The 25,338-nt window shown below is 32.5% G+C and overlaps 13 protein-coding genes and 1 pseudogene across 14 annotated transcripts, besides 10 other annotated features; 5 read left to right on the forward strand and 9 right to left on the reverse strand.

Annotated features, from left to right (window-relative positions):
- Nucleotides 1-928: 928 nt before the first annotated feature.
- Nucleotides 929-2,812, forward strand: TVAGG3_0078940 (TOR signaling; the record flags this gene model as incomplete). Its single annotated transcript, XM_001328871.1, has 1 exon — nt 929-2,812. One exon carries the CDS (start codon nt 929-931, stop codon nt 2,810-2,812), a length of 1,884 nt encoding a protein of 627 aa, XP_001328906.1.
- A 311-nt stretch (nt 2,813-3,123) lies between these two features.
- TVAGG3_0078950 (WD40 repeat-like family) lies at nt 3,124-4,395 on the forward strand (the record flags this gene model as incomplete). The annotated part of the gene is made up of 1 exon (XM_001328872.1): nt 3,124-4,395. One exon carries the CDS (start codon nt 3,124-3,126, stop codon nt 4,393-4,395), a length of 1,272 nt encoding a protein of 423 aa, XP_001328907.1.
- A 16-nt stretch (nt 4,396-4,411) lies between these two features.
- On the reverse strand, nt 4,412-5,070 carry TVAGG3_0078960 (NEDD8 transferase protein; the record flags this gene model as incomplete). The annotated part of the gene is made up of 1 exon (XM_001328873.2): nt 4,459-5,070. The coding sequence occupies one exon, from the start codon at nt 5,068-5,070 to the stop codon at nt 4,459-4,461; it is 612 nt and encodes a 203-aa protein (XP_001328908.1).
- A 351-nt stretch (nt 5,071-5,421) lies between these two features.
- TVAGG3_0078970 (uncharacterized protein) lies at nt 5,422-6,272 on the reverse strand (the record flags this gene model as incomplete). Its single annotated transcript, XM_001328874.1, has 1 exon — nt 5,490-6,272. One exon carries the CDS (start codon nt 6,270-6,272, stop codon nt 5,490-5,492), a length of 783 nt encoding a protein of 260 aa, XP_001328909.1.
- Nucleotides 6,273-6,466: 194 nt separating this feature from the next.
- Nucleotides 6,467-8,898, reverse strand: TVAGG3_0078980 (uncharacterized protein; the record flags this gene model as incomplete). Its single annotated transcript, XM_001328875.1, has 1 exon — nt 6,485-8,893. One exon carries the CDS (start codon nt 8,891-8,893, stop codon nt 6,485-6,487), a length of 2,409 nt encoding a protein of 802 aa, XP_001328910.1.
- A 38-nt stretch (nt 8,899-8,936) lies between these two features.
- TVAGG3_0078990 (uncharacterized protein) lies at nt 8,937-9,857 on the forward strand (the record flags this gene model as incomplete). The annotated part of the gene is made up of 1 exon (XM_001328876.1): nt 8,960-9,844. One exon carries the CDS (start codon nt 8,960-8,962, stop codon nt 9,842-9,844), a length of 885 nt encoding a protein of 294 aa, XP_001328911.1.
- Nucleotides 9,858-10,094: 237 nt separating this feature from the next.
- Nucleotides 10,095-10,131: a mobile genetic element.
- Nucleotides 10,095-10,131: a terminal%2Cinverted (terminal inverted repeat of Banshee-A3 transposon ID:TVAGG3_0079000).
- Nucleotides 10,132-11,308: 1,177 nt separating this feature from the next.
- Nucleotides 11,309-11,346: a mobile genetic element.
- Nucleotides 11,309-11,346: a terminal%2Cinverted (terminal inverted repeat of Banshee-A3 transposon ID:TVAGG3_0079010).
- Nucleotides 11,347-11,393: 47 nt separating this feature from the next.
- TVAGG3_0079020 (translation initiation factor protein) lies at nt 11,394-11,835 on the reverse strand (the record flags this gene model as incomplete). The annotated part of the gene is made up of 1 exon (XM_001328877.1): nt 11,486-11,821. The coding sequence occupies one exon, from the start codon at nt 11,819-11,821 to the stop codon at nt 11,486-11,488; it is 336 nt and encodes a 111-aa protein (XP_001328912.1).
- Nucleotides 11,836-12,099: 264 nt separating this feature from the next.
- TVAGG3_0079030 (heat shock protein binding) lies at nt 12,100-13,431 on the forward strand (the record flags this gene model as incomplete). Its single annotated transcript, XM_001328878.2, has 1 exon — nt 12,117-13,367. One exon carries the CDS (start codon nt 12,117-12,119, stop codon nt 13,365-13,367), a length of 1,251 nt encoding a protein of 416 aa, XP_001328913.1.
- A 149-nt stretch (nt 13,432-13,580) lies between these two features.
- Nucleotides 13,581-13,618: a mobile genetic element.
- Nucleotides 13,581-13,618: a terminal%2Cinverted (terminal inverted repeat of Banshee-A3 transposon ID:TVAGG3_0079040).
- A 1,730-nt stretch (nt 13,619-15,348) lies between these two features.
- Nucleotides 15,349-15,370: a mobile genetic element.
- Nucleotides 15,349-15,370: a terminal%2Cinverted (terminal inverted repeat of Kolobok-1_TV transposon ID:TVAGG3_0013400).
- A 2,003-nt stretch (nt 15,371-17,373) lies between these two features.
- Nucleotides 17,374-17,554: a terminal%2Cinverted (terminal inverted repeat of Maverick-1A transposon ID:TVAGG3_0079060).
- Nucleotides 17,374-25,338: part of a mobile genetic element that runs on past the window's edge.
- On the reverse strand, nt 17,555-17,881 carry TVAGG3_0079070 (uncharacterized protein; the record flags this gene model as incomplete). Its single annotated transcript, XM_051221970.1, has 1 exon — nt 17,555-17,881. One exon carries the CDS (start codon nt 17,879-17,881, stop codon nt 17,555-17,557), a length of 327 nt encoding a protein of 108 aa, XP_051106956.1.
- On the reverse strand, nt 17,958-18,194 carry TVAGG3_0079080 (uncharacterized protein; the record flags this gene model as incomplete). Its single annotated transcript, XM_001292629.1, has 1 exon — nt 17,958-18,194. The coding sequence occupies one exon, from the start codon at nt 18,192-18,194 to the stop codon at nt 17,958-17,960; it is 237 nt and encodes a 78-aa protein (XP_001292630.1).
- TVAGG3_0079090 (repellent protein 1 family) lies at nt 18,243-18,683 on the reverse strand (the record flags this gene model as incomplete). Its single annotated transcript, XM_051221971.1, has 1 exon — nt 18,243-18,683. The coding sequence occupies one exon, from the start codon at nt 18,681-18,683 to the stop codon at nt 18,243-18,245; it is 441 nt and encodes a 146-aa protein (XP_051106957.1).
- TVAGG3_0079100 (uncharacterized protein) lies at nt 18,714-19,136 on the reverse strand (the record flags this gene model as incomplete). Its single annotated transcript, XM_051221972.1, has 1 exon — nt 18,714-19,136. The coding sequence occupies one exon, from the start codon at nt 19,134-19,136 to the stop codon at nt 18,714-18,716; it is 423 nt and encodes a 140-aa protein (XP_051106958.1).
- Nucleotides 21,363-21,924, forward strand: TVAGG3_0079110 (annotated as a pseudogene). The gene has a single exon. A coding segment is annotated over exon 1 (562 nt).
- On the reverse strand, nt 23,765-24,617 carry TVAGG3_0079120 (organellar and viral DNA polymerase type B; the record flags this gene model as incomplete). The annotated part of the gene is made up of 1 exon (XM_051221973.1): nt 23,765-24,617. A coding segment is annotated over one exon (853 nt), but the record flags the coding sequence as incomplete, so codon positions are not given.

Below are 25,338 nucleotides of genomic sequence, written 5' to 3' on the forward strand. Positions count from 1 at the left end.
TTTAATTTTTTGTGAAATATTCAATTTCTGTCAATAGTTATTAACGAGATTGATAAATAATGCAAAATTACCAATATACATCATGGAAGAATTATCTTCGTAAAAATTTTTAATGAAATTTTTCAAAAGGCAACGATAATTTTATGGACAAAGGTTTTTATATTATCATCTATTAAGTATCTAATAGACAATTCTAAAATTTCCATTTTAAATTTAATCTTAAAGTATTATGCAAATTTGCGTCATTACAAATAATCAGTTCCATCATGTCTTTTACTTAATAATGACCGGTACCTCCCTAGATATGCCATTTTGTTGAATCTCGACCATAGTTTATTCAGCCGACATTCGAAAATCATAAAATGATCGCAACAGTTATTTTTTAATATTCGAACAATTAATGATACATGATATAGTTCCGAAAAATTGATATATTGACTTTTTTCAAACGATCATACCGATTTCATTCATCATTTTCTTCCAATTTGGAATGCAATTTTATTTCTTTAGAGCTTATCTATTTCATTTATAGACTACAGGATGTTTTTGAGATCAAATTTAAAAACTATTAAACATATCATAAATATTCTGAATTAAACTCTTATAACATAATCCTTCTGCAATATCCTGAAAATGCTTTTAATATTACTATGCATTTTCGCTAATTTTACTATCTGCTCTATATATATCCTAGCTAACATATATCCGATCTTATCTAAAAATGCTTAGAACATATCACATAAATTAAAAATGAGGACTTGAATATTCAAATCACACTCATTCCTCGATGAAATTAATTTCACATAGGGATTACTCCATGACATTAGTTAATGACATACTGACACCTGGTATAGATGTGGCTAATCAGGCAATCAAATATTCCTAATTTTTTTTTCAATGACAATTGAAAATTTTATTCAAAAATTAAATGAATTTTGTAAAAACCAGAGCAACTTCCAAAAACCCACCAATTTATACTAGAGGTAGCAGTAATAATCCTCCATATGGGCAAATTGTTAATAAAACAAAGTCAGCAATTTGTTTTTTATGTCTATTTGATGGGTTAAGAATCCCATCAATCAGAAGATTAGTCAGAAAGCCCCAAAACATATGCGATAGACCATTGCTAACATTTGACCCAACATATTATGCACCAGATTCTTCAAAAGCGATTCAAGAGATGTATAACAATGCTTTAAAGTGTCCATGTGACTTTGCTGTCGATCCATCAGCACAAACCGTATTAACGTTATTACGAAAACATTGTTCTTCAATGCCTCCTCAAAGAATTTTATTACATTATTTTGGTTCAGGCTGTCATCCACCATCCGATGATGGCAACCTCTTTTTCTTCTCAGATGATAGATCACGATACAAACCAATAAAAGTCGCCAATCTCTTAAATAGCTGTAATTGCCCTATTTGTGCCATTATTGATGCTCCTTCAGCGGGCTCGCTATACAGAGCATTTCAATGCAGACAAGATGTTTTTGCCTTTTTGGCATGCGGACCTGGCGAATTGTTGCCAGTTTCGACTGATGCACCATTAGATATCTTTTCCTCATGTTTATTATGCCCATACGATATTGCCCTTTGGTTCTATCATCGCCATCACAACGGAATTATTGAAGCAGAAAACAATGGAACGAAAGATTCAAAAGAAAGATTAATTCGATTCTTAAACGCCATACTTGATTCAATACTTTTCGATTCACAAACACAAGACACATACTACAGGTTCTCTATTGATCCTGCCGTACTTACTCTTGCACGTGGCTTTGTTTTAGCCCAAAAAGTTTTGTCTTCTTTCAATATCCATCCAATTTCGATTCCAGAGCTTAAACCAATGGAATCTCATCCATTGTGGGCATTATGGGACACTACTCTTGACTGTGCAATTGCCCTCAATACCTCCCAAATGTCATCAATGATCTTTTCTTTAGTTACAACTTCATTTGACTCTTTTCCTTCCACTTCACTTTTCCCTATCTTTGCATACTTCCTTTCCACAGAGCACCATTACCACATTGCACAGCGACTCCTTCAGTACATAGATTCCACTGAAGGTGCTGCAACAATTGCTTCTCATTCAACAATTCCTTCTGTGATTGTTAGCCTTGAAAAACCATCAGTTTTATCTTTAATCATTTTGTCAAAGATCATTGCAATATCTAAGATCACTCCTTACGAGCAGATGACACCAATCAACTTCATACAAGCCAAAGATCCAGGAGTTCTGAAGGCAGGAATGTTGATGATTTCAATCTGCATTTCGACATCGCATCTCGCAAATTTCAACAAACTGACAGACGTTTGCATTGATCATGCAGCACATTGTGCACCATATTCATGCATATTGTTAGGTCTGTTGGCTGAGAAATCTGGTAGATTGATCCAATTGCCTAATTACGTTCCAAAATTTTTGCCATTATTGAAGTCCAGAAAAGACACAATAAGAGCATCAGCAGCATATGTTATTGGCAACAGCAGACAACCAGATATTGTTCAGTATCTTGTTCCTTACTTGCAAGATAAGTCGAGTTTGGTAAGAGCACAATCTGTTTGGGGAGTTTGCAGAGGAATGATCATTTCTCAGAAAAAGGATTACTTGGATTTGATCTGCCAAATGAAAGATGATAAAGACAAAATAGTAAGAAAGACTGTAGAGTTGTTGCTCCCTTATGTAAAAGCAGACGAGATTATTGATGATATTAAATTGCCACAAAATCATTTGTTGATACAAATGCTTGTGAAAAGTGTGAGTTCCAATGATTTTGTTTCAAGATTTGAAGATGAGGTCTTCATGATGTAATATTTATTTTTATTTTGTTTGTTATTAAAATATATATTGAATTATCTGATTTTCTAAGAGTTTTTTTGAAAGATTTATCAAGATTTGAAATATAAAACAACTTCTAAGAGTTATGCTTGTAATACATTGGCGAATTCAGACAATTTGGTTTGTAGAAACCTTTAATAAAACAAAAGATTCAAAAGATAAAATTTGATAAATTGATGATTTTATCGAGCTTTCGATTTTGAGCTGAACTAAATTTATTCCATCATAATTACTTATCATTCTTATCTTGATGAAAGTTTTGATAAAATTTTAAACGTACAGTAATGGATAGTGGATATATTGCTCACACTGTCATTCCCGAAAAAGGAATTACAACAGTCCGTTTTGGGAGTGATGAAAAGAAAGTTCTAATTGTTTCTCGTTGCAATGCTATATATAATTACACTGTTGGCGATAAAAAAAGACCTCATGCCTTTAAAGCTCCAGATTTTGATCCTACCGTAGCTATTTTCAATGGAGATGGCAGTACTATTTATGGTGGATCTCTTTCCGGCAAGATAGCACTATGGCCAAATCATGGACTTACTGTAACTTATATAACAGTTGGACATTCAGGAGCAATCAATGATATGGCTTATTCAAAGAAAAGTAAATGCGTTTTGACCGGTTCAAACGACAAAAACGTTAAATTATGGAATGATGAGTTGGGATTTATCACATCATTCAAAGAGCATCCATGCCAAGTTACAGCTGTTGCTGCAGATCCTACATCAACAATTGTTGCCTCAGGAGATTCTCAAGGTAACTTAATTGTCTGGGATTCCGCAAAAGTGATAAAACTAAAAGGACAAAAGGATCTTTCATCTGCAGTTCTATGGAAGAAACTACTTAGAGTTAAAAAACGGTGTGAAATCTCATCCATTTCGTTCGACTTCACAGGAGGTTTCGTATCTGCAACAACTACTGATGCGCATATTACAGTCTGGGATGCCAAAACAGGAGAGTTAATTCAAGCATACAATGAAGACTCTAATTGCTGCACCTTTAGCCCAACAGCGCCATTTTTATTGGCTTCATCAAGAACAAACCAACAAAAAATATTCTCTCTTGAATCATCATCACTACTTTACTCATTTGAAGCTCATAAATCACCAGGAATTGCCTCTGCATGGTCACCATCAGGAAAGATTTTCGTGACAGCAGACATTGATGGCGTAATTATCAGTTGGAACATGCCAAAAGATAAATTCAAGCCTATTTGGGTTGATAAAACAGGTAATATTCAAAAATTACCAAAAACAGAAGTTCAACAGAAACAAGTACCTCCAAAAGCAGAAGAAGAACAACAAAAGCAATTGCCTCCAAAGGCAGAAGAAATTAAATCAGATAAAGAAGATGAAAAAATTCCAGCCAAAAAGGAACAGAAATCTTCCACAGGTATAAAAATAAGGACAGATGAGCCAGTAGATGTTAAGCTTGATGCAATTTTTAAGCAACTCCAAGATCTGACTAATCTTGCAAATCAGATGGTTGTTAAAATCCACGAACAGGACGAAAAAATCGAAAGCCTTTCCAAGGCAGTATTTAACAAATAAGATTTTCCTACAGTTTGTTATTTTGTTTTTTTAAAAAAATGTTATTTTATTATTAAAGAATAATTATTTTTCAGAGAAGTTACGGGCAGCTTCCAAAACTTCCTTAGAAGGCATGGTATATGGATCGCTATCCTTTGGACAGTACTTTTCGCAATATTCTTTAACATGAATTGGGAAATTATCCTTTGTAGACTCATCAAGCATTTCATCAGCAATATTGGCATCAAGTGGGTCAGATGGGTTTGGATTCTTTAACAAGAAGCCAAGAGCGACGTAATGGGCATGAATTGATGTAGATGCAAGGTATGTTTCGCCACGGAGAGTGGAAAGGCAAACGTTGCCGTCCTCATCAATGTTTGGATGCCAAATCTTTGTAAGGCAGAGAACCTTTGGAGGGATATATGGGAAATTATCTGGGGTGGCGAACAAGAAATCGAAGTTGTAGCCTGCCCAGTATCCATCTGATGGTTTAATACGAACAACAAAATTCATGATGTCATTCTTGTTGACAAGAACGAAAACTGGATCGTTTTTGCCTCTGCAGACATTTTCTTTAAAATTATCTAAATCACTAGAAAGACGAAGCTCGGAAGCCATGTTTGCTTTCTTTCCAAGGATATTGAGAGTTCTATCAGAGCGAACTGCACCGCCACGACCACCACGGCTAGCTGACATTTATAAAATGAAAATAATTATGACAAAAAATTTTCAAAAAGTATTGTTTTGTTTATAAATTGTTATTTTTGGCTTATTTTTATCCAAATCTATTTGACCATTCACTTTCTAAAAAGTAACATTCTCATGGAAAATTTCCTACGAAATTTTAAAAAACATGACCAGCATCTCAAAAATACATCATTTAAGTCATATCTTTTAGTTTGTGAGTCAAAAATCTTAAGATTTAAATTCGGATTCCTTCCCAACGACTACTTTTTTTTTTGAAAAAATTTTCAAAAAATTATGTGATTTCATTATCCAGTCCATATCAGACATCAAAGAGAAGATGAATTAGAATTTAATGACTTGCGTAATAATAAAAATCGTTATCATACATTTTAATCTTTAAATATATATAAATAAAAGAAATATACATCTTAGTGGTAAGCTGGGTCGCTATATGCAAGCTTTTGCCTGATACTCCATCTTAGATTGTCACGTCTTCTCTCTGGTGGCGGAACATAGTCCGGGAATCTTTCTTCATACAACAATCTTCTTCCTTTCTTAGGAACAGGTGGTCCTTTCCTTTTGCTTGGTTTAATTGGAGGTGGTCTAATAAATCCGCCGACTAATTCTTTCTTTACTGCTGGATATGGATCTAGTTTTCTTTCAGAAGTTCCAAAATACATTGGAACATCAACTTCTGCACCGTCATCTTCAGGCGGATCAGCCATGATAATATCTCTACATTCTTGAAGACTCTGATCAAGCTGATCTGCCTTATTTCTGAGTTCTTGAATTCTTTTAGTCCATTTTTCTGTTTCATCATCGTCTATTTGCTTTGGCTTTGATGATCTTACAGGACTTGCCCTTTTATGAGATTCTCTTTTTGGACTTGCGTTAGAGCTAGCATTTCTTATAGGTGCTGGTTCATCATCATCGTCTTCAAAGGCTGCAGCTTTAATTGATGGTTTTGGAGGAGATTTATTTGATTTTTTAATAGGTTCACGACGTGCAGGTAGGGCAGATTTCTTCAAAGGTGGCTTTTTAAGTGGTCTATATTCATGAATTTCTTCTTCTTCAACGTCAAGTTCTCCAGATTCGGCTTCGTCTTCTTCATTTAGAGAAAGCATAAACTCTTTTAATGTTTCTGGTGGAATATTTTTATATCCTTTCTCTTCAAGGAGTTTCCGAACTTCGTTTTCATCTAATTTGCTCATTTTTAAATTTAAATGTACGTTTAAAAATTATTTTAGGGGGAAAAATTTCGAGGGCCCCATCTCGCTTTCTGTTTTATTCATCAGAAAACCACATGAATAGGTTCTATATACACATCACAACAGAACTATTGACAGATTTGTTAAGTATTTTAGATATTTTACAAAATAAAATAATTATAATAACATTTTTACTACAAAAGCATACAAATTTATTAGTTTTTAGACTCATCCAGCATAGTTAACAGTTGTTCTGGAGGTATTGGAGATTCATCAGTAATACGATGAACGAATTGAGTAATCAATTCAAATTGTTTCTTATCAGCTTCCATATTTGTTAAAGCAGCCATAAGTTCTGCATTTCTTCTTTCTAAATCCGCGATTTCTCTTCTGTTTTCGACCTGAACTTGATGCATTTCTTCTAAAACTTTAATTGTTTCACGAAGTTTTTCTTTAAGAAGTCTTGATTTATCGTGAATGTTCTTTCTTGCATCTTCGGACTGTCTTAATTCTACCTTCAAGTTATTTATTTCTATACTTGCTTTCTCGCGTTCGACATCAATATTATGGAAGTCATCGCTTTTTGTGGCGAATTCAGCTTTCAAATCTTTCAATTTATTCTTAAGACTTTCATTTGAAACTGTCAGTTCATTATTCTTTTTTGTAATCATGTCTATTTTGCCTTGAAGTTCTCCAACCTTAACTTCATAAGCTGCATTTTCTCTTTCTGTTTTTACATGGTTTTGTATCTGCTGTTTATATTCTTCAACAGATTTCGTTAATTCATCGATTTTCTGTTTCTGCTGAGAATTTGATGCCTTTAATTGCAAATTTTCTGTTGTTAAGTCTTGTGTTTTGGCTAATTCTTTATCTAATTTAGATTGGAGATCTGCATTAGTTTGATTTAATTTCTCATTTTCTTCTTTAGAATTTTTCAGTTCTTTTTCCAATTCTTCAATTTTTTGTTTCATTTCATCATTTTCAGCTTGTAGATCTTCGTTTTTAGTATACAATGATTGTATTTCTAATTCATGGCATTCTATTCTTGCCTTCAAACTCTCGGTTGCCTTATTCACTTCTTCAACTTTTCCATCAACAGACATCTCTACTTTCTTCTTTTCTTCTTTAGATCTCAAATTGATAGTCATGAATCCCGAGATGATAGAATCAAATAATACGCTACTATCTGCTGTTTTATCACCAATTTCAAGCTTTGATATCTGTGAAAGAGCTGTTACAGCATCTAATAAAGCTTTTCTATCTGTCATATTTTCAATAACATGTGCTAAAAGAGCCGAAAACTGAGAATCAATGATTACTAATCTTAATCTCTTTCTCCATGAATCAATGTGATAAGAAGTGAAAGATATGAATAAGAAAAAAATCAAAGAAACATATGGCTCACTTGATTCGATCTGACGTTGAAAGGCAACAAATATTTGTTCTTCATATTTCTCTAAAGTAGATTTTACATTCATAATCAACTTTTCTGATTGAGAAAAGAATTTTAGAATTGTTGCTGCTCCTTCAAGAAGTTCATAATCAAGTGTACTGGGCGGAGAAGATAATATTCTCAATGACTTTGTAATATGAGAAACTGTATCCTCAAGTTTATCAAAGAGATTTGTATTTTGGAAATAAAGTTGTTCAATCATCATCAAAATTTCATGAGAAACAAAGCCATACGGTGTCGAAACCATTGCATCAATGACACTATCAATGCTAACTTCTTCAAATGTTAATAAGAAATTAGATTCACGATTAATAATAATTCTATTTAAACAATTAAAGAGTAACATTGATTTAATTGCAACAGATGATACAGCAGCTTCTGATATTTGCTTTATTTCTTCCTCTGTTAATATTGCAACCACACTTATATCTGTTAATAAATGAATTGCGCATTTTAGTATGAGAATGTTATCACCTGAAACAGAAATTGCATGTAATGCTGCAGCTTTTACGGTATTCCCGTCAATACTTCGTGGAAATATACAAAGAAGCGATGAAAGAGCAGAAAGAACTGTTAAATGATCATCTGATGAAAGAGAAGCCATTGCAAGATCTCTAAATGTTTTCAGATCTGGAGATGTGCGTACAAAAGTTAAAAATAATGGTCTTGATCGCAATAAACTTGAAATTGTACATAAAGCAAATGAAGAGCATGATCTTTCAGTAAGTAAATGGACAAGCTCATGAAACATATCACCATATTGTTCTTTATCCGGCTGATTTAAGATTCCATCAGAAATAATAGCCGTTAATTCGAGTAATTGCTTTTGTATTTCAGGCGGAGTATTATTTGAAATAGTTTCGATAACTTTGTGAAAAGGAAAATGATTTGCCAAGCAGTTATGTACTGATGGAGAAGAAATTGAAAATGATTTTAAGAATTTTGTGATTGCTTCTGTAAAAGTTATTGATTCTTGGCTTTCTGGATTGATGCGTGAAAATGGTTCTATAATTAATTGAATAAATGATTCTAACGAAGGATCATTTGATAAACTAGCGAATTCGAAAGTTCCGATCGAAAAGGTTGATATAATATCTAAATATGCCTTATCAAAAGCAACCGTATTCTCTTTTTTCGATTCTAGAGCTTCACAGAATGTACCAAGATGCATTGTAGACGTTTAATATTTTTTTTATAGTTTCAAAAAAATAAGAAGAGAAAAAAAAATTAAAGAAAAATGAATGAAAATCTTGATGATATCTTTGATACAAGTCTTGGATCAGTGAAAGACATTGAGAATGATACTAATCCTGCAAGTAGCGATACTAATAAAAACTTCGAAGAAGAAACAATCAACGAATCTGATAATAAATCAAAAAGCAAACAAATTTCAAACAAACAGCTATCAAGTAGAGAAATTAATGAAATCAAAGCAATGCAAAATCAAAAGCTCTTTGCTTTGAAGCAACAAAATCTTGCAAAAGAACAAGCACTAGCGAGTTCGAATGATTTAAAGTATAGAGACTATTTATGGGATATAACATGCAAATACTTTAATAAAGGATGCTTCGCAGATAACTTACAACCTCAATTCGATCAAAAATTAGCAGATGAAGAATTTAAACTCAAAAAGGAAATCATCGCATTACAAGAGCAAAATAAAGAAGAAATACGACTAGCAAAAGAAGCAATGAAAACTCAGAACATTAAATCTGAACCACAAGTTGAATTACTTGAACCACAGAAGTTAGCACAAATCCTGTATGATAGTATTTATGACAGCGATATATTTCGCGAGTCATCAGATATTAATAAGATAATAGATCAAATCTTACAAAAATTAGAAAATAATAATAATGCTTTTTCAGATAGTTCAGGTTTCTCGGAGAGTTCAATACCAATGCAATCTCCAATACGTAATCAATATAGCTCACCGCCTTTAAAGGTATCTCCACCAAAATTAGTGCCAAGATCGACACCAAAAACAAATAGAAATCTCAAAAACGATCCGGCATTAAGAAGAAATATACAGGAACGAAAGAAGTTGAAACAATCCATTGAGCAAACTAATAAATTCCTTGCTGAAATGAAAAGACAATCTTGGTTTGGCGAATTTATGTGATTTTATGTTATTTTGTTATTGTTTGTAGTTAAAAAGCTAAATTTTATCTATTCAGGTCTTCATTTACATAGATATAACATGCTTTTTTTATTGAAATCATTCGACTCTTTATAATGATGTAGACAGACATTGCACAATGGAATTTTTATTCAATACATCAATTATTCATACTATATTTGTAATAATTCATATCATCTACTGACACAACAAACATTTCCCTGTAAATGGTAATTTATTCACAGTCTCACTGTAATAAACAGAAATTCATCAAAAGTGACAGCTCTCAATTTTTTGACATTTGTAAATTCTAAATTGAATGAGAAAAATGAAATAATACTAAGCATAATACAATATTCTAGATTTAATTATAATTAGGAAAAAGTTAGTTTTGAGAGTACTTTTCATAGGCATATAGAATGAAATCTTCTGAAAAATAATATCACATAAACTCATATTATTTTCTAATATATAACTATTTTATATAAAAATCAAATTCAATGATCTTAAAAGCGAAGGATAAACCTCAAAATTTACGAATATAATGAGTGGGAATATAATGCTTATCTATCATAAAACCATATGAAATATCAATTTTTGCTTTACGCCTAATTTTTGACGACAATTAGCAAAAAATGTTAAATGTTAACACTCAGTCCATTTGAATATGAAAAATAAAATTGACTTTGATTAAATGTTTTTATTTATCATGCAATTCTTCTTGCGACCAAAGATTTGAATAAAATTTCAAAAAATAAGATAGCTTAAAAAATAATATACGGTAGTGTTTACTAATAGATGAATAGTATATAAATTCTATTAAAATGGATTTGATCCAAAAAAATATATAAAATTTGATCATAAATAAAATCGTTTTAAATTACTTCTTCATTTAAATTATAACAATTATTTTTGGTTTTATATTTTTTTGGATCAAATCCATTTTAATAGAATTTATATATATTCATCTATTAGTAAACACTACCGTATATTATTTTTTAAGCTATCTTATTTTTTGAAATTTTATTCAAATCTTTGGTCGCAAGAAGAATTGCATGATAAATAAAAACATTTAATCAAAATCAATTTTATTTTTCATATTCAAATGGACTGAGTGTTAACATTTAACATTTTTTGCTAATTGTCGTCAAAAATTAGGCGTAAAGCAAAAATTAATATTTCATATGGTTTTATGATAGATAAGCATTATATTCCCACTCATTATATTCGTAAATTTTGAGGTTTATCCTTCGCTTTTAAGATCATTGAATTTGATTTTTATATAAAATAGTTATATATTAGAAAATAATATGAGTTTATGTGATATTATTTTTCGGAAGATTTTGTGTTCTTCTTCAAAATTTTATTTTTTTATTAAAAAGAATCTTTACAAAATATACATTTACTTTAATTAATATTTAAAAACGTGCTCTATCAAAAGTTCCAAAAATTCAATATTTTAGCTTTTCTGAGGTGTCACTTTTGATGAATTTCTGTTTACAACAGAATTATTGAATAATAATTAAAAATCATTCGCAAAAAAGGTTTTGTAACTATAAAATTCATTTTAAGAAATATGTAGTAGGTAATGATTTAGGTATCTTGTATATTATGAAACCGAAAAACCAAAATAATAAAATAACTTTAAGTACCATGAACAATAACCATTTCCTTTGGAGCAATCTTCTCCTTGATGAAGAATTCAGCGACTTTTTGGCGGTGGTCGCCATTAAGTTGGATAACTTTTGTTCCGTTTTCTTCAGCGATGATTTCGCCACCGCAGCACAAGCTCTTCTTGAAGAAGGAAAGAACTTTGTCGCAATCTAGCTTCTTTGGAAGTCCTTGAATGATGGTCAAAGATCTGCGTGAGGAGACTTGCTGGTAACGGATATGGATCTGCTCCTTAATCTTTGGTCCAGTTACTGCTGCTTTCTTCTCTTCAGTATCATCGAAATCTGGAACGAGATCGCGATTACTCATTGGCTATCGTCTGTGAAGTCACTTTTCGTACATGGCTATATTTCTCTTCTCACCTTATCTGACCAGCGTACATTTTTGTGAGGTAGGGGCCATATCAGATCTTATATCAACCACCAAAACTTCAAAAAATTAAATTTCGTTTTCAAATTTCTTTAATTCGGTGAACAATATTGATGAATTTAGATTTGCTATTCTGAGCTTTAAAGTAATAATCAATAAAATTATGTATAATTGGTCGGATGTGACAAAAATTTTTGTCACCATTTTTTACATCGCCCAATTTTTGTAAAAAAAAATGGTTGTTGATACGAAGCTATATGAAATTCTTGGTGTTGAACCAACAGCATCAGATAGAGAACTTAAGAAAGCTTTCATGGTTAAAGCTCGTCAGCTTCATCCAGATAAAAACCAAGATGATCCGAATGCAACAGAGAAATTCCAAGAGCTTAATGAGGCATACGAAGTCTTGAAAGATCCAGAACGCCGTAAGATCTATGATGAATACGGTCCGGAAGGTCTTCGTGAAGGCGCTGGCCAAAATGCAGATTTCGGTGATATTCTTAGCCATCTTTTCGGATTCAATACAGATCCAAATGCTCGTCCAAAGACACGCAACATTATCAAGGAAATACCAGCTACTCTCGAAGAACTTTACAACGGCGCTGAAAAGAAGATCACAATTGAGCGCCATGTCGTCTGCAAGAAGTGCAATGGAACAGGCACAAAGGACGGCAAAGAGCCACCAGTTTGCGAAACATGCGATGGCCAAGGACAAGTTCTTGGCGTCCAAACAGTTCATGGAATGCAAATGCAGAGCGTCATGCCTTGCCCTAAGTGCCATGGCCACGGCAAGATCGTAGATGAGAAAAACAAGTGCCCAGAATGCGACGGCGAAGCAATTGTTCTTGAAGAGAAGGAATTCATTTGCCAGATCGAACGCGGCATGAAGGATGGCTCAAAGATTGTCTTCCGCGGCGAATCAGATAATATTCCAGGCGCAGATCCAGGAAATGTCGTAATTTACATCCGTGAAGAATCTCATCCAGTATTTGTACGCAGAAATGATGATTTATTGATCGAAAAAGACATTACACTTACAGAGGCCTTTTACGGAGCCAAATTTGTGATTGATACACTCGATAATCGCAAACTCTTTGTAGAAACAGATCCAAATCAGACAATATCATACTCAATGGTCAAAGCTATTGACCGTGAAGGTATGCCAATCCAAGGAAATTCTTTCAATCGTGGACAATTATTTGTTCAGTTCAATATCGTATTTCCAAAGCGCGAGGCCCTTACAGAGGAATTCAAGCAAGCATTACTTAAAGTTCAGCCGGTAGAGAAGCTCGATATCAACCTCGACGACGAAAATGTTTATCCAGTTACGGCACAGGACGCACAGGTCGAAGATTTCACAGAGAATAGGGCAGAACACAGCGAGAGAAGACACGAAGCTGTCAATTCTTCTGATGAAGACGAGGATGAAGGATTTTATGAAGAAGGCGACGAAGAAGGACAAAATGTTGGATGCCAACCGATGTAAATAATATTTTTTTCTCTTTCTATATAATTAATTTTTTTTAAATTTCATCAAAATTTAATTTTCCTTATTAAACTTTTCTTTTCCTTCTTAACTTACTTATTTTCATACCTTAATTAAGTCCAATATTCTGCTTATTCGAAGTTTCAATTCGTTCTTGAAGATTTTAACACAAATTTTACACTCCATCGCATTTTCCAGGTTCCAAACTACAATTGTTGTAAACAGAAATCCATCAAAAGTGACACCTCAGAAAAGCTAAAATATTGAATTTTTGGAACTTTTGATAGAGCACGTTTTTAAATATTAATTAAAGTAAATGTATATTTTGTAAAGATTCTTTTTAATAAAAAAATAAAATTTTGAAGAAGAACACAAAATCTTCCGAAAAATAATATCACATAAACTCATATTATTTTCTAATATATAACTATTTTATATAAAAATCAAATTCAATGATCTTAAAAGCGAAGGATAAACCTCAAAATTTACGAATATAATGAGTGGGAATATAATGCTTATCTATCATAAAACCATATGAAATATCAATTTTTGCTTTACGCCTAATTTTTGACGACAATTAGCAAAAAATGTTAAATGTTAACACTCAGTCCATTTGAATATGAAAAATAAAATTGACTTTGATTAAATGTTTTTATTTATCATGCAATTCTTCTTGCGACCAAAGATTTGAATAAAATTTCAAAAAATAAGATAGCTTAAAAAATAATATACGGTAGTGTTTACTAATAGATGAATAGTATATAAATTCTATTAAAATGGATTTGATCCAAAAAATATAAAACCAAAAATAATTGTTATAATTTAAATGAAGAAGTAATTTAAAACGATTTTATTTATGATCAAATTTTATATATTTTTTTGGATCAAATCCATTTTAATAGAATTTATATACTATTCATCTATTAGTAAACACTACCGTATATTATTTTTTAAGCTATCTTATTTTTTGAAATTTTATTCAAATCTTTGGTCGCAAGAAGAATTGCATGATAAATTGTTGCATGCTAAGTTCGGTCAACGATAGAAATTGAGTGGAAATTAATCGTCGAGGAAGTACGATTATGTAAAGTAAAAAAATGTTGTGGGATTTTTAATATTATATATTATTTTATAATAAAATTTTTTTGAGTCATTTTAAGAAGCACATATAATTTTTTGAATTTAAAAATTAAAGTAGTGTCAAACGAATTTATCACTTAATTTAATACTCAGATTTCTTAAAATTAATGAAAAAAAGGTTTTCTGAGAACTTTTGAGAATGGTTTTCAAATTCCATTATTGAAAATATATAGGTATTGTATGAAATTCAAACTCTATATTTATTAAAATTCTAAATTTTTAATAAAATAACTTTTCAGAGGAATATGATTTTGAATGGTTGATTAATAAGTATAAAAATGTCTACGATTTTAAGGAGGGAATTGTTCCTTATGAGGTATACATAATAACTATATACCTCATAAGGAACAATTCCCTCTTGATAGCTGGGAAACTTTCTCTGAATAACTTATCATTTGGAGAAAGTTTTCCAGCTATCTATTAGAAACTAAAGGCTGTGAGGCACTAATATATAATCAGTGCCTCATAGCCTTTAGTTTGTTATTAAAAACGAGAAAACTTGTTCGAAATGATAAACAATTTCGAATAAGTTTTCTCGTTTTAAGGAGGGAATTGTTCCTTATGAGGTATACATCATAACTATATACCTCATAAGGAACAATTCCCTCTTGATATCCTGGATATTTTTGAATATATTTTTTTAATTAAAGTTCTCAAAAGTATTATCAAAAGTGATTTTTTAAAAATATCTCCAATTAATTAACTAATTAAAAGTATTATATTTTTAAAATTAAATAGTTTTTCAATTTTTTTGAAGGAATTGAGATACTTCCCACGACAATAAAATTGAGAGGTTTACATTATGACTGATCTTAGCATGCAACAAAATAAAAACATTTAAGGGTATAGTCCACTAAAAATTTTTAAGTTTTGACAATGAAAATAAGCTCTGGGACCATGTAAATATATATCTATGCAAAACGAGAGGTTATGCCATAATTTTTTTAGTTATCAAATTTTCCTTTTTTTGAGAGAAGTCTCTCAATAATTTGAGAAGAATCTTTGATATAAAGAGATACACATTTGTAGAACGAAGTAAGTGTTTTCCAAACATTTTATATATTCATCCTGTATAACAATATAAAGCTGCATAGTGCCATCTTGTGCGTTTGCTATTTTATGCACTTTTCATTGAGATAATCCCTCTTCTCCGGTGATTTTAACAGTCAACTCAATTTTAAAATAAAGATTTCATCAAAATGATTTCGAAATTCGGATATTGATTATATAAATAGCACTGTTAACATATTTTGGATGAGTAAAAAATACCTTGTTTTGTATGCATTTAGTACACCTTTATTTTTGATTAAAACTATAAAATTTTTATTCCTTATATAATAAATAGTATATGTTACATAAACATGAAATTCAATAGCATTCAATTTTGGATTTTTTAGATTTGGTAAATTTTAGAAGAAATAAAATCAGCAATCAAAATAAAGAAACTTTTTTTGTATCTTCTATGATTACCTTTTGGTACTAAATTTTGCATTAATAAGTAAATTATCTGTATTATTCTGTGAGCACAAGCCCTCAGTTATGCTGGTAGTGAATGATGAATCGTCATTTTGCGAAGAGAACGCGATTATTAAGGTAATTTTGAGAATTGTCTTGAATTATTTAAAATTAAAGTTAATTGAATAGGTAGGATAACTAGCCTTTGCTAAATTTGTATAATTTGACCTTATTCTAGTTGGATCTGAGAATATTTTGCTGAAATAATAAATTATATCGCCGATTTATGAAAATTTCTCTGATGGGACCGACTCGCTGAAACGTATTAGTGTTAATGGTAACTTGTCTGAATTTTCAAATTTTTTTCGAAATCCAAAAAATCACAAACAAAAGCATCAAAATTAGATTTGCATTTAAGGTTTTCATTTTTTTTTGGAAAATAAAAATATTTTTTCCCAATAAAGTTTATTTTTACTTTTGAGAGGAATAGAAACGTTATTTTGGAATTTTGAAACGACAGAAATGTTCCATTTTTAATGTAGATTCTAAAATGGGGTCAAATTTTTGATTGAACCGTTATCCATTGAAAAACCTCGATTTTAAAATGTTATTCCAAAATATTCATCTAATGATATAGTATATATTTATTAATTATTACTTTTTATTCAATTTTCACTTTTGGCGGGATTTCATTTTTTTGTTGTTGTATGGGCCATATTGTTCACCCAAAACGGAAAACAAAGGCAATGCATAACATTTTACTCCACGAACGTCGTCGACTCTCAGCGCGACAGATGCTTGGTGCTTGCATAATGACCGGAATGCCATATACAAAAGGTGCTCGCTTTCTTTCTCTTTGTGGAACTAAGCCCCCTGTGAAGAGTGGTGTCATGAGACAACAGAGATTTTGTGACGATAAGATTAGAAGACTTAAAAGTATTTCCCTAATGCTGTCGAGAAAGTCCTTCAGTGGTTACTTATCCATTGATGCAAGATGGACGCACAGGCGAAACTCGCCAAGTTGTACAGTAACTGCGCTCGATGATGTCACAAAAAGAGTTCTTGCATGCGTGAACATCAACCATATTGGTGGAAACAGACAGCATGCTCAGTATTCCGGAGCTTCCAACAATATGGAAAGTGCTGGAACTCGAATCATCTTGAAGCAATTAAAGAAATACAATATCTTGAAAGATGTTAAAGAGATTATTAAAGACCGAGATAACAAAAGTGTCTCTGTCTTTAAAGAATTTGGCGTCTCTCATCTTGAAAGATTCGATCCAGGTCATGTATCAAAAAATATCTCAAAAGATTTTACAAAGTTCTCAGCTTCTCATAAGACAGTTGAAGTTTTCAACGACAAGACTCAGAAGATTGAAAAAATAGAGAGACCTTTCTGGGGTCTGAATGCAGTTAGTATACAAGTCTCGTGTACTGAGGCACTGCGTTCCTCCGTACACAATACTTGTGAATTTGACACTTTACAAAACCGTTAACGTATATTTTACAACACAAACACAAACACCAACTTAACCTTAAATATTTATAAAGCCGCCAACCACTTCACCTTACTACTGTAAAAATAAACGTTCTCACTTACAAAAGTATTGCAACTCTTCCCATTGCTGTGCTTCACACAATAGTTCATATTCTTCAGTATCGCTGCTGTCGCTCCAATCGTCAGAGTCAAAGTCACTGTCAAAATAAATGTTAGTAAGTTTTGACAAAGCTAATGAAACACGTTTACCGTTTGTATCGTATGCTTGTATAAACTTTCCATTCTTCATTCCTTCATAAACGCTCAAACTAACTTTACCCTTTCTCCCTCGTATCTGATAGAATGTATTTTCACGAGGAACGAAGAACAAATTCTTGAACTCATGACCGTTGTAGTTTGTTATCTCAATAGTTTTCGTCATTACATCCAAATAAAAATTTTCAGTAAAAATAAAACTAACGTTAAAAATTTCTCATAACATAAACGTTCTCATTACTTTATAACTCTCTTCCTTTCTCCAACTCTTCTAACTTCTTCTTAAGTTCAGCAATGTTGTCCTCATGAAGTTTAATCTTCCTTAATATACCTTCTCTATCTAATGGTTGCTTTATCTTTCTAAACTGAACTCTACCATCCTTCATAGTATGAACGTAAAAACCTTCTGGAATAGTTCCTGATTTAATGTATTCTACCAAAAACTTTTGTTTCATTGCTTCAGTGACTTTAGTCGTCATTTCAATCAAATAAAAATTTTAATATTAAATAAAAATAACGTTATTTTTTCAGTAAGGAAACGCAGGAGTTTTACGATTTATTTGAGGAGTAGGTTCTGGTTTAAATGTTGGAGTCGGTTTAGGAGTTGACTTTTGAACAGGAGTTTGTACTTTCATAGGTTCAGGAGTCATTGAAGGTGTTGTTTGTGAAGGTGTTGGAGTTTGTTTAACTTCAGCTACTTCAGTATTATTTATAACATTTGCTTTATTTCTTTTCAACATCATAACTGCTCCTGCTGTAGCTAGCAAACCTAGTGGGAGACCATATCTTATATAAGGACTTGACCAAATGCTATTTTTGACAGGAGCTGGTGGAACACCTAACCTTGGTGAAACTGCTCTTTGCCATTGTGCAGCTCGTAAGAAATATTCAATAGGTGCTCCATAATCGTTTGGTAAAGTTTGTTTCACAGATGGTGAAGGTTCACGAGAGCTTGATGAAGAACTCATTTATAAGCTTTAAAAATAAACGTTTATCCTTTATTCCTCACTGTCGTCCGCAGCTAAGTTATAGTCATCTAATCTTATTATTGGGATTCCATTAGCACGCACCTGAATGGCAAAGCAACAATCCCTCATAAATCCAATAAGTGGCTTTGGTACATTTTCAGTTGCTAGTTCAATAGGTCCTTTAACAGACAATTTGTATGTTATTGGAGCAGTAGATGTTTGACCTTGCTGGAAGCAAAAGTCCACTTCTGTTGGAAAACCACATAAGAAATGTGTGTTGTCATAGCTATCCCATTTATGTTCCACACTACCATCATCCACCAATGACCTCATAACATCTTCATTAAATCCTATCATATCATTGTTTGTATTGCAAGCGTTCGCAACCATTTCATAAAATACAGGTCCATATGATTTTTCAGGTTCTGCAGGCATATTTCCATAAGCTCCCATGGAAAGCTGAAGATATTTAAACTTAGGGTTCTCAAAATTAACATAATAGTTGTCTTTCTTTCTAAATAGTGCCCAAATACTTTTAACATTAATAGGCGTATAAGCTGCTGTAAATGTTGCACTTGAACTATCTGTATTCTTTGAGAATGAACCGTCCATAGGAATCCAATCCATAACTTTAACAGGAAAACATAAAGCCTCGTTTGTATAATGTTCTACAAGTTCTGTATAAATGTTAGGGTCTAAAGAGAATGACTTTGGATGAATGAAACATTCATTAAAATCCATCTTTGTTCGAAATAGTTGCTGGGTTACAGTTGTAATAGTAACTGTTCCACTAGCTTCTACTGCCTTCGTTATCATAGTGAATGGTTCATTCCATGGAACAAATTTATTTGTCGGTGGATTTGAATCTGAAGCAAATGCAACTTTAAGAGTTGGATTGAAAGCAATGATATCATTTACAGATATAGATGTGCATTGTAAGGCGTCGCTACTGAACTTTACTTTAAGCTGAATGTTTCCAAAATGCTGGAATAAATCGATAGCTTCTAATGGAAGGAATCTTCTAACAGGAATTCTTAAACGAAGCTTAAAATCAAATGATTTTCCTGCTGTAATTGGACCACTAACAATTTGTCCTGTTCTGCATGTTCCCGAATGACTCCATACATCTTCATGTCGAGTCTTTGAGAAAACATCTACTTTCTTTATTTGTTCGGTAGTTTGTGAGTTTGAAGTTATATATGCTTCTTCTCTTGCGTTGTCTTGAGAATATACGATACGACCATTTGCAAGGATTTGATATCCAGCAACTGCATAGAAAGCGTCATCGAAACCAATCCAAAATCCTGGTGGGTTTGTTTTATTGGAACCTGAACCAATTTCTTTATCTACAATAAATTGACCTTCCATTTTATACGTAATGAATGTATTGTAAAGGTCCAACATATTTTCACCAGGAGGTGAGAGATTGAATGTTACCCATGTGTTATCTTTAGCAGTTCCAGGTTGTGATGGAATCTTTGCGTCAGAATATTTTCTATTAGTGTCACCAATTTGAACTGCATTGTCTATGATATCGAAATATGAGCGAATCTGATGAATATGCTCTGCTGGAGTAAATTCGTTTAACTGTTCGTTCTGCATGTATTTACTTCAGATAAAAATATCTATTTACTTCATTATTCTCACTCTTCTTCTTGGCATTCGTGGTGGAAGTTGTTTCTTGACATTTTCAATGAACTGTACATTCTCTTTTGTCTCAACTTCTTTCACTGGGGTCAGGATTCTTTGACTCGGTTTGTTTTTCAATGAAATTCACGAACTTTGCAATAAGCTCTTGGTTCGTTATTGAAAGTACATCTGGCTTCTTTTCTTCTGGTTCTATTGACTTTTCAGTTTGAACAGAAGGTTTTATATGGGCTTCGTGGACTTCACCCTTGCCATGCACCTTAATGTTGTCGCTTCTGCATTCGCTAATGGAACCTTTCTTTTTCTTACGTATATTTTACCATCTTTACTCTGACTTACGTAATAGAAAGGATGTTGTATTCCTCTTGCGTCATTTAATATAATAGACTCTCGCTCTGATTTTGACAAGCTCATTTTACATCGGTTAAAGTTTTAATTTTGTTTTTTATCTGCAGTCAAATGACTCAGACAAGCCCTACGGACAAGACCCAAGGGGTCATAGATGTTGAAGCATTGAAGAAAGAAATTCGTGAGCAAATTTTATCCGAACTGAAGGAACAAAAACAAGAACAAAAGCCAGAGAGACCAAAGAGAAAACTTAGTGAAAAACAACTTGCTGCATTAGCTGCTGGAAGACAAAAGAACCCACGTTTGCTGGCGAAAAAGCTAGAGAAGAAAGCAAAAGCTAAAGAAGCTGAAGCAAAGAAAGAGTAAATGGTTTATTTTTATCCGAATTAAATGTATAGACAAATACCTTTATCTGTTGCGTTCAGTAGTGAAAACCCTGACGTCAAAATAAAGGGGAACAGAGTAACGTTTAAGTTTCCAACAGACTGGATTGTGAACATAAATGAAGAGAAGTACATTGGCATAACATCTATGTATATAACACGTGCTTTCAGAAAGGTTGACTTTATACTTCAAGTCGAGATAGAAAATGACGAACAGTCTTTAAGCGCCCAAAACATTCACATATACAAATACTTTAAAGACGATACAACATTGTTGCAATGTATGATTTCATTTAATGAGATGTTCGAGAAAAAGTTCAACATTGAAGTACAAACTTTACAGCCTTTACGTGAGTTTCTTGCACAACTGAAAGAAGAAGGTAGTCAGCCACAACTTATAGACTTTCATTATGAATTTAATGAAAATGAAGATGGAACTCATGACTGTCAGTTTTGTATTCTCACCATTCAATGAAGTAGCTAAAAAGAAAGAAAATCCATTACGTATAAGATTTCAAATCTCTGAACCAAATGATGATTTCAAGAATGTTTTCAATTATGATGCAATGCTTCCGAGGAAAAATGAATTTTCAAAGATTGTAACACCTAGCATTTGGGATAGAAAGCAAGCTATATTATATTCAAACTTAAGTAAGGGAGTTGAAAATGAGTTCATTGGTCATACAAGAACTTCACCACTTCCTAACCCTAAATACTATAAATTAACTGGCTTCAATCGTGAGTTTTGGATAGACATGTTCTCCACTCATGACCATAACTGCCCAGTGTTCTTACCTCCAGACCATAAGGACTGTCTCTACATTGAAGCACAACTCTTAAACTCTACAATAGCTGTATTGTAAAATCTACGCTAGTTTTATTTTTATCACGAATGACCTCATTGCTGACAAAAATAAGCCGCTAGCGGCAAGGGCGAAGCCCATGACCTCAGAACTTCAACTTACGAATAAAGCTTGTTTTAGTCGTTATTGAGAAGTTAAACTTTTCAGCAAAGCAAGGTTGACATGACTTACATAAGTCAAATCCAATCTCTTGACCATCATGAAGTGCTTTGTAAAGTTTCATTAAACTGAACTCAGAGTCTTTGTCATATGTTCCAACAGGTATGTGAATGTTCTTATCTTCATTGTAATAGCATTGTATAGCTTCAGGAAACATTTCATTAGCGTTAAAGCAATAACATCTTGTTTCACCTTTCAACTGCATGGAATGCAACTTCATTTAAATCATTCGTGAGTAAGTCTATGTAGGTCTTCTTTCCACAAAATATTGACTTGTATGCTAAACTTTGTTTTCCAGGTGTTATTTCTGCGAAGTCAGAATGAAATGACCAAGGTTCTTTCCTATAAGTTCTCTACCGTATCTCTTCTTAAACTCTGCTGCAAGCTTTGGTATGTCTTCATTGAAAATATGCATGCTATCACAGTCCTGGTAAAATATTTGAAGTCCCATGTCCTCTGCAGTACAGAATACTTCACACATTATTCTCTTCGACATAGACAGAATGTTAACACCAAGTGGACAGAAGTTAAAGTGTCTGCAAATGCTTTTCGTTAGCTTGAAAATAGTTTTATCTGAACCATCCAAACCTTCGAACTTCACTATATGGTTGTAGTTTCTGATGCATATCTTATAGCATCTTTGTCATTACTATGGTTATTTTTGACTCAATAGGAGATAGAATAGTTTTGCCATAAATACTGTTCAGAATGAGTTTTATATTTTCTTGCAAAGGATTTCCTTCTTTCTTATACTTTAACCTTAACTCAAACAACTTCTTTACTTCATCTCTTATTCTAATATCTCTGTTTCCATCGTAATAGTATCCTTGCAACACTTCACATTTGACACCTTGATATTTTATGAGGTCTTGTAATGTTATATGGTCAACATACATGAGACAGCAAGTGTTTGAACTTCTTGGAACGTTAAGTTCTGGATTTAGTTCAGGGTCACAAACTATTAAAGGAAAGTGTCTATGTATGCCAATCTCTGTTATCTTAATGAGAACAAAGAAGCCAGACATAAACTTTTCACCAATGGGTTCCTTTTGGTCGTCATCGAATAAATGTTTCATGAGATACTCTGTGCTTAACATTTCTTTCTTCATAACCTTTGGAATACCTTCTAAAGTATAAAGTCTTGCTATAGCGGATGGATATAATGAAACAGCGTCGAAGTCAGCAATGAGTTTCTTTCGCTCTTTTGTTTAATGTTATCTGACAACATACATCTTCCACCTTGAATACAGCTCGAAATAAATTCTCTTGGTTTATTTGAGAGGTCATATAAATTTCCATTCGGGAAGTACACTCTGTTCTCAAACAATTTGTTAGCAATTGAACAAATACTAACGTAGTCATAAACGTTTAAATCAAATCTTTCAATAAGTCATTGCGGAACTTAACAAAACCTTCTCTTAAAATTCTTACATCTTGTTTGCAATAAAATGCTATATTTTTCTAAGTCGAATGGTTTTCATCTATTCTGCAACCTTTGATGGAATCTATGTTTTCATGAATGTATCAATATCTTAAAACTTACATGCTTCAGAAATGACACCAGTTCTGTTGTCATTTGCTAACAAAACACTGCTGTAGTAGTTATATGGAAATACTTCTTTCGGTCCTGTTTGTAAGTTAAACATAGCAGGAAATAGTTTAAGCTTCTTATTTATAACACTGTAAGAGTCTTTTATAATAATTGCCCGTCCTTTATATAAGCCAGTTATTTGCATTGTTCGTGAACCTTTAATGATGGGAGTTCCTTTCACTTCTGTCATGTGTCTTAAGATGAAGTTTATGTCATAACTGAGGTTGTGAAAATATATTAAACTCTTGTCAGGAAGTCTTTCCAAAAATTCTGTTGCACAGTTTTGACCCCAAATGCTTTCACTAACTGAACCATCTTCACTGTCATAACAGATGTTAAAAGCTTTATGAAAGCCATCCGTACTACACTCAAAGTCAGCAAAGAAAACGTGCTCAGGTATGAATTTACATTTAGCTTTATTTACTTCTTTTGACTCTGCTTTCTTCTTCAGTTGTACACAATACTTTGGAGCATATGTCAAATCTTTAAATGGTGCAAGGTTCTGTTTATATAAGTCAGTAGTATATGTGAAAAGTTCTCCATAAGAAATAGGTTCGAAATATTTGCACTCCCACAATGTTTTCATAACATCCCATAACGGTGTTGTTCTATCATAACGAACTACATATTTATCTTCTCTCTTTGTATAAATCTTCATCTGTTTCTCAATGTTCATTCCACCACAAGCTTTGAGAATTTCTTTATAGTTTCGAATGAAGTATGTTGTCATTGGTAATCTTTCATTTAGCATGTAGTGGTCTTCAACAAGAAGTAAGTCAATAGTTCTAACAGTTTCGCATTCTTTTGGTATATATCTCTTTATTTCATTATGTCTTGAGTCATTGAAATAACCAATGGTAACATTAAATGCTATACCTGTTGCGTCAGAAATTTCTTGTACTTTACTTTGAGGAAAGTCTCTAACACGAATGACTTCTCTCATGTGGTCAATAGTTTCTTCATTTACTCCAGCCTGAATGCAAGCATAAACGAAACAATTGTCCTCTGTCATAAGTGTTGCAGTTCTTTTGTTCAGTTCATTGAAGATTTGGTAGCGTTCAAGATTTATAGGTAATGTGCAAAGATACTTCCAGAACTGACCGCTTCTCTTCTTATAAAACTTCTTTTCACCATTATCTTTCCAAAAGCTTTCTATAAGTGCTGGGTTTCCTGTTTGCTTAAGAGCTTCCAAAATGGCTTTCTGGTCATTTGTCAGTGTGCTTTCATCTCTATATGGTCTCTTTTTTGGTTTGCCTTTGAGAGAGGATTAGGTTTGCATTATGAAGATGAGTTCGATACTGTTGAAGAAGTTTTGGACAGATATTACAAATTGCTTTAATTTACTAAAACATATTTCAAGCAAAGTTTATATTCTGTTGAAAGTTTTGTATACTCGTTCGAATATTTATACTTAAACTCAACTCCTGTAGTTCCTGGTGTTTCAATGATGCGGATGTTACCTATTTTCATGAATGGTGGCGTTTGACCACAGCATTCGATTCAGGGTCGAGATAGTCAATGACACATTGTTTCCCTGTTATTCGTGAGATAACATTTTCAAGGTCCTCCTTTGTTAAAATTATTTGGTTCTTACTTATAAGATTTGTCAAAAGCTTCTTATCGTCTTTGAGTAAAATTGTTTGGTATAACTGAAGAAGGTAATG

This window comes from Trichomonas vaginalis, chromosome IV, assembly GCF_026262505.1.
Source record: "Trichomonas vaginalis G3 chromosome IV, whole genome shotgun sequence".
NCBI classification, from domain to species: Eukaryota; Parabasalia; order Trichomonadida; family Trichomonadidae; genus Trichomonas; species Trichomonas vaginalis.